At 38.7% G+C, this 9,759-nt stretch overlaps 1 protein-coding gene and 1 long non-coding RNA gene across 2 annotated transcripts in view; both read right to left on the bottom strand.

Moving 5' to 3' along the window:
* The window catches only part of LOC109967970 (uncharacterized), a 3,199-nt gene extending 2,402 nt beyond the window's left edge, over positions 1-797 (bottom strand). The window contains exon 1 of the long non-coding RNA XR_002276017.1: positions 265-797. This is a non-coding gene — a long non-coding RNA (uncharacterized LOC109967970). The remainder of the gene's footprint in view (positions 1-264) is intronic.
* An 8-nt stretch (positions 798-805) lies between these two features.
* LOC109967986 (zinc finger protein DPF3-like) overlaps positions 806-9,759 on the bottom strand; it is a gene marked incomplete at its 3' end in the record, with an annotated part of 29,908 nt that continues 20,954 nt past the window's right edge. The window contains exons 5-10 of the mRNA XM_020613941.1: positions 8,774-8,869; positions 7,526-7,586; positions 4,656-4,697; positions 3,929-4,069; positions 1,129-1,242; positions 806-954 (exon numbers count right to left, since the gene is read on the bottom strand). Coding sequence (XP_020469597.1) covers positions 806-954; positions 1,129-1,242; positions 3,929-4,069; positions 4,656-4,697; positions 7,526-7,586; positions 8,774-8,869 — 603 coding nt within the window. The remainder of the gene's footprint in view (positions 955-1,128; positions 1,243-3,928; positions 4,070-4,655; positions 4,698-7,525; positions 7,587-8,773; positions 8,870-9,759) is intronic.

Raw genomic sequence — 9,759 nt, 5'->3', positions numbered from 1 at the left:
AGATGAAAAATTTGACCAGCTAAACTGAGGGACTTAAAAATGGCGAGTTATGGTTTATTCCACAGCCAAATCAAAGTCAATCTTTTTGACTGCACAATAAATATGCAACAATGTATTTCTCAAAGTTACACCAATAAATCACAGATCAATCTACTATTCTTCTACTTGTTTTGTAGAAAGACCTACTCAGTGCATTAGCAGTCAAAATGGTCAGTTTCTGCAAAATGTCTATTTCTGAATGAGAGCGAATATCATGCTGCTTACTTTTAATTATTTTTCTGCCATATCTGTAAAGGCAGTATTTATAGGCTTCTTCATCCAAACAGCTCCAGTGGCCATTGTGTCAGTCTTTTCATTGTTCCTTCATTTTCAAACAGGTTTAATCCAGAGCAGAAGAACAAACCTTCATATTCACACCACCGACTGCTTCAAAAACATGCAGGTATGGCTCTGCAATGACATTCACTCATCTCCCAGACGTAGCATTCATGCCTTTAACATTTTTGATTGTTCAGTTTTCCAGTGTTTTTGTTCATAACATTTATGGTCCTTCTGCTCCAGTGAGGGAGAAAAGAAAACTACTCCAAAACCATCTTCTGTTCTGGATGGAGAGAGTCACTTTTAAAGAAACACTAACCTGACAGCCAGTCATTGCTTTAAAAGTTAATATATGTATATATTTTTAAAAAGTGTTCATAAATTATTCAACAAAATTCAGTAGATAAAATACCACTTGTATTTCTGTCCTGAAATCACTGTGCTTTCTGCAAACAAAAACATTGAAAAAGAAGCAGCAGGTTTTTTGGGTTGCTATTCCATTGCCGTTTGTGGCAGGTTCTTCCAGCTCATCATCCTCAAAGCCGTGAAAGGTGGAAGTGTCGCTCTCCGAGGTGGTGCCAAACAGCTCTTCTGCTCCGGCCAAAGACCCATCTTCCTGCTCTTCTCCACAGTTAGCTGGGATACAGGAGAGGAGAGGAACAGTTAGTGTGTATGAGGTAAGTAACAAGCAAATTACAAATTCAAGAGTATCGATTTCTTCACACCCATCCGCTCTGAGCAGACTTTTAAATCAGATTGGATAGAAAAAAAAATTCTATATACATTTTACTTTGGTGCATCTAAACTCACCTGTGCATTGGCAGGCTGAGCAGGGAGACCCAGATTTACCCGTTTTCTTGTTCGATCGCTGGCATTTATTACAGTAGTTGCTGAGAATGCTGGTCCCACCTGGACCCTTCAGACCTGTGAGGATATTTCAGGGAAAACCTTTAGGGTGAGTGGGTAGAGTTATATGGAAGCATGCCATGCAGAGATATTATGAATTCATCTCACTTTATTTAGCTTTTAATTAAGTAATTAACTGAATTATTTGTTTGAGTTTTGTAGATTTATTCTCTAAAGAAATGCAATGCGTTTTCTATTTTAAGTTTTGCGCTGGATTTTTCTGGTGTCAGTCCTCCCTTGGATTGGCTTCATACATTGTATCTTATACTAAAGGAAGTCGCCAAAAACAACCTTTTTTTTTTAATGGTGGTATTAAACCCTTTCGAGCTTAATAAAGGAGCTGGGATTTGTATGCAGACTGACGGGCTGCCTGAAAAACCCAACTCTGGCTTGTAAACCCACATGGCTAAAATTGAAAGAAAAAATGAGACATGATTATTGTAAAAACCTAAACCAAAATTAACCTGTGAATGTCAAACTATTTTTTGACAAAAATTTAATAAAATATTGAATAATAGCTGTGACTATTATTGATTAAAGCTCGTAGGAAGGGTAAGGGGTGGGCCATGCACCCAAGCTTAAGGGTGCAGTTGTCACTCAAGGATGTTGTCCAAATTCCTTCAGTTATTGTTACAAAACTGAATCGCATCTCCATCGCTGACCCAGACTTTAATTCATCCAACAGCTTAACTTGTGAAACTAACAATTCATCTACATTGTGCTTTGTTCTTTTAAAAGTTGCCATCAAAAATGAAGTCATATCAGTGCCACAACTGTCACCCATAGTAAGCAGTGAGGCTAGCAATAAAGTGGATATTTTGACTTGGAAGACATTAAATGCTTAAGTGGATAACATCAATATCGCTTGGAGAGGGTGATGAGACGTTAGAAATACAGATTAACTTATAACAGCGTGCAAGTTTTTACAAATACCAGTAAGAAGAATGTAATTTATAAAAAAGCTGGGTTAATTCTTCATGTAATACTTAAGATCTTTACAGCTCCCCCTTTTGTACCTTCTTTACAGTGAGATGACTTTGTTCTCCTGACTTGTCACAAATCTAACATCTGACAATGTTTTCTTCACAGTTAGTGAAAACAAGACTAACAGAATTAAGACCCATTTAGGCACATCAAAAAAACTGTAGCAAAATTAGTTTTTAAATAACATCAACCTTTTTTAAAGACTAAATACTACAGAAGTGCATTGCATTCACCAAAAGGAAAAAAATGGAAAGGATTTTATCTCCTATTACTATGTAACACTTGTTTTACCACAACTAGCTTTACTATGTAACAATGCAAGGGTTGGAATGCTGCAGAACTTGCCTGGAAATCTTCAGGCTTTAAATGTTTTTTGGAAGTAATTAATTCAGTGAGAGTTTTCAGTACACCCAATAGTATATAGCAAAAGTGAACTGTTAATAGCTAATTCAGCATTATTAGTGTTCCAAAATGTAAATAAATATAGGCTACAACGGGCTTTGAAGCTGCTGCCTACAGTGTAACTCACTATATACTGTACATGTATTGAGCAGGAGGTTGAAAGCTTCAGAACCTGCTTGAGAAACAGGTTTTTAAGATTCCTTCAGTAGGCTATTTATGTAATTCTGACAGCACATCTAACAGCAGGTAACATAATGAACTGTTAATGGATAATTCAGCATGCTTAGTGCTCCAAAACCACAAGTCTAGTCTAGGCTAAAAACGACGCCTACATTGTAACGCACTATATCCATGGCAACATTACATAGACTATAGACTACTTCCTGATTATATCTCTTAGCACAAGTGATAATGGTAAAAGTTCAATCACGCGAATATATCATACTTTTACAAGAAACCCCAAGTATTTTTGCCATCGATATGAGTTACTTTGGGCACCATTTTTAGCCTACATTTGTTTACATTGTGGAACACTAAGTACGCTGAATTAACCATTATCGGTTCATTTTTGATATGTGCTATTGTATCTAATGACAGAATTAATACTGAACAAGTCTTAAAAACCCAATGTTTCTCAAGCAGGCTCTGAAGCTTTCCAACTTCTGCTTAGTACATGTATATGGTCTTATGGTAAATGGTCTTATACTTGTATAGTGCCTTTCTATGCTTTTACTGCACACTCAAAGCGCTTTCACATTATTCGGCCATTCACCCCTTCGCACTCCCAAGCACTCATGCATTCACACACATTGGTGACATCACCGGGAGCAACTGGGGGTTCAGTGTCTTGCTCAAGGACACTTCGACATGTTGACTGGACAAGCCGAGAATCCTCCGGTTAGGAAACGACCCGCTCTACCTCCTAAGCCACAGCCGCCCCCAAATAATAAATTACAATGTTTCTAGCCTGTATTTGTTTACATTTTGAACACCAAGTATGCCTAATTAGCTATTAACTGTTCACTTTTGCAATGCACTATTGAATGTACTGACAACTGTCGCTGAAATATTTTGATAGTAAAGAATTTTTTTAAACCTGATGATTTTCAGGTAAATTCTACAGCTTTCCAACATCAGCATTATTTTGTAATTACAAGAAAAAGATATTGTTGTTGCATTCAGAGTCAGTTGTTTAATACGGCAGCACTGGGGCAGTCTATTAGGCGGACACATGGTACATACTGTAATACAAACTGATGGTTTGTTTGAGGAAACTGAACACCAAGACAGATCACAGAACAGCAGTCAGCCATCTTACGTTTGTGTCTGTCAGTCTGTGGTGCAGAGGGGGACCTTGATGCCGCTGTGCTCCTCTCTCCGGCTCTGTCCTCCTCTGCCAGGTGGGAATGGGTGTAGTGGTAACTAAGCCCTGTACGGTTCCTGTAGCGCTTTGCACAGACTGCAACAAACAAAGGGCAGATGTTCAGTCCTACCGCCACAGCTGCATTTCATTATTACATTTCTAACTACAGGATGTTTTCTTTTCAGACCACTGGTGTTTAAGATAGGCCTCAGGCTTTGATGCTGTGCTTTGATTGCAATGAGACTTGCACAAAGCTACAAGCTGAACACCCATGCAGTCTCTGGCAAACTGGTGATGCCTGTTATATAGCAACATAACAAAAAATATCTCCATGCCGTTTTTGTTCTTTCCAGTCCAAAATGATAGTTCCATAATAAATATAAAAACTATGCAGGAGTTGTGGCATTTTATGGAGTTAACTATTCTACTTCTGGCTCTAAAGGGGAAAAACAGTCAGCACTTTAGAATCTGATTGCAAAAGTCAGTCAAATAAAACCCAGACAACATAATAGCCATGTCTCAGTTTCACAGCACCAAGGGCATTTTTCGGCTTGAGAAAAGTAAGACAATATAGGAGCCAAGTCAATAATCACAGTACTTAACACTATCGCTCAACCATCCTATTAAAACAAATATCTAAAGAAACAAAACTATGGTCCAAAAGAGTGAAAAATTAAGGTACCTGAGGTCGAAGACTTTGAGTTCTGTTTTTGTTTATATCTGTCTGAAACAGAAAAATCACAAAGCAGAGAAGGGGAAACGGTATGAGTATATGTCCTTCAAGAAGATTCACAGCAGCAAGAGTACATTCCAGTACCCCACAACCTGGATTTTCCACACACAACTTGTACAGTTGTGCAAAGAAGAATGGAGTAAAATTGCAGCGTCCTGCACGCCTGACTGAGACCTATCCACACAGACTCAGTGCCATGATTGCAACCAAAGGTGCATCTACTAAATACTGACTTGAAGGGTGTGAATATTTATGCAATCACTTATTTCACATTACATATTTTTATTTAACTGACATTACTTTGTAGAAACCTGTTTTCACTTTGACATTAAAGAGGTTTGTTGTAACTTTTTTTTGGTCAAAAAGCTAAATTATATTGACCATGATTGATTTATAAAATCAATAAAAGGGTAAAGCATCCAAGGGGGTGAATACTTTTTATAGGCACTGTATGTGCAGAAATACCTGAGACTAGAATGATGCTGGTTCATCTTGTTTAACTGTTAAAAGCTGTTGGTGATAGAGTTACACTGGGTGGACTTCTGAACAACAAAAGCCCTGACAGTAACATGTGATCTGTGGCTACTGTAGAGAAATAACAGTTCTCTATTATAACAAGTTCTTGGGCAAATGTGTTTGACACAGATCTGTAGTTGTTACAGTTTCCACTCATTTAAGTATATGGAGAAAAAAATGTCTGGTGGAAAGAATGCAAAGGCTTTAACTTTAGTGAGAGTGGAAAAATAAATGAATGCTTGGAAACATATGATCTGAGATGAATAAAGGAAATTAAAATGTATGTAAACAATCAGTAGTATAAAACAGACTTTGCAGCATATATTTTTCACTTAATTGATTGTTAAGAGGTATTTGGGTGTGGTACGATTTCTATGCTCAGAAATATTGTCAGTCATGTATGATTTGTGCAACTAACAATCCAGGTAAAACAACACCACTCACACAACAAGCAGCACAACCTACAGTATTGCTCACAATAATAGCAGTACAATGTGACTAACCAGAATAATCCAGGTTTTTAGTATATTTTTTATTGCTACATGGCAAACAAGTTACCAGTAGGTGCAGTAGATTCTCAGAAAGCAAACAAGACCCAGCATTCATGATATGCACGCTCTTAAGGCTGTGCAATTGGGCAATTAGTTGAAAGGGGTGTGTTAAAAAAATAGCAGTGTGGCATTCAATCAGTGAGGTCATCAATTTTGTGAAATAACAGGTGTGAATCAGGTGGCCCCTATTTAAGGATGAAGCCAGCACTTGTTGAACATGCATTTGAAAGCCTGAGGAAAATGGGTCGTTCAAGACATTGTTCAGAAGAACAGCGTACTTTGATTAAAAAGTTGATTGGAGAGGGGAAAACCTATAAAGAGGTGCAAAAAATTATAGGCTGTTCAGCTAAAATGATCTCCAATGCCTTAAAATGGAGAGCAAAACCAGAGAGACGTGGAAGAAAACGGAAGACAACCATCAAAATGGATCGAAGAATAACCAGAATGGCAAAGGCCCAGCCAATGATCAGCTCCAGGATGATCAAAGACAGTCTGGAGTTACCTGTAAGTACTGTGACAGTTAGAAGACGTCTGTGTGAAGCTAATCTATTTTCAAGAATCCCCCGCAAAGTCCCTCTGTTAAAAAAAAGGCACGTGCAGAAGAGGTTACAATTTGCCAAAGAACACATCAACTGGCCTAAAGAGAAATGGAGGAACATTTTGTGGACTGATGAGAGTAAAATTGTTCTTTTTGGGTCCAAGGGCCACAGACAGTTTGTGAGATGACCCCCAAACTCTGAATTCAAGCCACAGTACACAGTGAAGACAGTGAAGCATGGTGGTGCAAGCATCATGATATGGGCATGTTTCTCCTACTATGGTGTTGGGCCTATTTATCGCATACCAGGGATCATGGATCAGTTTGCATATGTCAAAATACTTGAAGAGGTCATGTTGCCTTATGCTGAAGAGGACATGCCCTTGAAATGGTTGTTTCAACAAGACAATGACCCCAAACACACTAGTAAACGAGCAAAGTCTTGGTTCCAAACCAACAAAATTAATGTTATGGAGTGGCCAGCCCAATCCCCGGACCTTAATCCAATCGAGAACTTGTGGGGTGATATCAAAAATGCTGTTTCTGAAGCAAAACCAAGAAATGTAAATGAATTGTGGAATGTTGTTAAAGAATCATGGAGTGTAATAACAGCTGAAAGGTGCCACAAGTTGGTTGACTCCATGCCACACAGATGTGAAGCAGTTATAACAAACTGTGGTCATACAACTAAATATTAGTTTAGTGATTCACAGGATTGCTAAATCCTAGAAACAAAAACGTTTGTACAACATAGTTTTGTGTTTGTACAGTCAACGGCAGACACTGCTATTTTTTTGAACACACCCCTTTCAACTAATTGCCCAATTGCACAGCCTTAAGAGCGTGCATATCATGAATGCTGGGTCTTGTTTGCTTTCTGAGAATCTACTGCACCTACTGGTAACTTGTTTGCCATGTAGCAATAAAAAATATACTAAAAACCTGGATTATTCTGGTTAGTCACATTGTACTGCTATTATTTTGAACAATACTGTATATTTCATACATTACACAATGTATACAGTATATAGTGAGGTACAAAATTCAGAGCAGATTTTTGGTACACTTGAAAGTATATTAAATTTGGGCCTCTAACAAAAAAGGCTAAATAAATGTCAGAAGACTCAGACTAGAAAGAGTATTGTGCTGTAAACTCACCAAGTGATACAGTAAAAACCTGATTTTTTTTTTTTTTTGAATTGATCTCTACTTACTGTCACAGACGTATGGCTTGTCATCATCCAGATCTGCCCTCCTGCGGCCTGAACCCCGACCCTGAGGGACGAAATATCCCAGTAAGACCTGCAACAAAATCTGTGCCTCAAGCCTTCCAACATACACACACACACACACACAAGGGTATAAACCCATTTCTACAGTGTGTTACTAAGACCTCTGTGGCCTCAGTAATTGTGAAATTGAAGAAGTCTGGAACCGCCAGGACTCTTCTTAGAGTTGGCTGTCTGGCCAAACTGAGTAACTGGCAAGAAGGCCCATGGTCAGGGAGGTGACCACTGCACCGTAAAACCACAGACTATATATAAATACAGATAATGTGAAAGCTCCCAGAAGTGAAGCCACCACAAGTTGATCACCTCCTGGTGGCTGCTTGCAGTATAGGTCATAAAACCCACCCCTCCATGTTGATGAGTGGTACATGAGCCAAACTAAAACCTCAAAGTACAAAATAAATTTTTTCCAGAGGTTATGTCTTTTGGTTTTGGTAGATATTACCACTCTGCTTTGTGTGCAAGTGTTCTTTTCTGGTAGGTTTGTTTTTAATAATTTATTTTATGAAATAAACGCGGGTGTACTGACAACATCTTGATCACATGGGGGTGTGAGCCACTGAGAAGCAACACATAACTTACGCTAGCTTGTATAATGAAGCCCTTGGGGCTGGGCATTATTTTCACCTCATCAGAAGACCAAGTGAAAAGATTCCATTTTCAAATCTTTCAATGAAATTACAGATAAAATGTGAACGCCAAATGTAAGAATGTTCCGTCAGCACAACATTTCAGCCAATCACATCTCAATGACCTGGTTCTGTTGGAGGCAGAGCTTGGCACCACATGGTCCTGGGTAGAAGCAGGGCCTACTGAAGCCAAGCCAGCAAGGTCGCCTCCTGCTGTTAGCAACCAACAGAAACAGAGGCCAACATGTGCCTGCCAAGCTCCACATGATAAAAGTGAGCTAAACCTCACTGAAGGAAAAAAACGCTATAACAGAGCTTCAGACGTGCTCTGCAGAAAAGGAAGAACCTGCCAGGAGGACCACCAGTAGTAGAGTGGTTAAATGGTACCACTTTGAATAGAAGTGGGGTGATTACAGTGTAATTTTTCCAAAAGAACAAGGTTTGTCATCGGATGTGGCAAGTAAAGCTACTGTTAATATTATATAAGTTTAAGACTACTGTATAACTTAAGTACTTGATCACTGATGTCCATTTGGTCACTTACTCTCCCTTTGCCCCGATGTCTCCTTTTAGGTATGTCCACCTCGTAGTCGTCATCATCATTGAAAGCATCCTCTGCTGCATCTGCCTCCAGAACCCTCTGAGACAGACAGGAAAGACCATTTCAACACTCAGCTCTGATTAAAAGTACCAGCTGGCTGGGAAAAAAAAAAAAAGAAAAGAAAAAAAAAAACACTGAACAGCAACAACAGAGAGAGAGAAATAAAATCAATTCTTCAATCTGGATATTTTACACAGATATACAATCTGAACTTGTATAAGGTTCAAGGATTTTATTGTCAATTCACCATATGTGCAGGACATACAGAAAATTGAAATACCGTTTCTCTCTCACCTAGTATTGGATGCCATAACATTTAGGAACCAAAATAGAAAAAAAATGGAATATAATAGAATAAGAACTGGATTGACGTAATTAGGATAAATCCAAACGGTTCAGCTCAGCCAATAAGCTGTGACTCAAAACCGTGTACAGTCAGTGACAGTAGTGCAAACAATAATAGGAGATTGTCAGAGGGTTCAGCATCACCAAGCCGTTGGTGATGAGGTGCATATAGCATACAGTGGGTACGGAAAGTATTCAGACCCCCTTAAATTTTTCACTCTTTGTTATATTGCAGCCATATGCTAAAATCATTTAAGTTCATTTTTTTCCTCATTAATGTACACACAGCACCCCATATTGACAGAAAAACACAGAATTTTTGACATTTTTGCAGATTTATTAAAAAAGAAAAACTGAAATATCACATGGTCATAAGTATTCAGACCCTTTGCTCAGTATTTAGTAGAAGCACCCTTTTGAGCTAATACAGCCATGAGTCTTTTTGGGAATGATGCAACAAGTTCACACCTGCATTTGGGGATCCTCTGCCATTCCTCCTTGCAGATCCTCTCCAGTGCTGTCAGGTTGGATGGTAAACGTTGGTGGACAGCCATTTTCAGGTCTCTCCAGAGATGCTCAATGGG

Source organism: Monopterus albus, unplaced genomic scaffold (genome assembly GCF_001952655.1).
Source record: "Monopterus albus unplaced genomic scaffold, M_albus_1.0 scaffold140.1, whole genome shotgun sequence".
In the NCBI taxonomy this organism is placed as follows: domain Eukaryota; kingdom Metazoa; phylum Chordata; class Actinopteri; order Synbranchiformes; family Synbranchidae; genus Monopterus; species Monopterus albus.
This window is presented reverse-complemented; position numbering and strand designations above follow the sequence as displayed.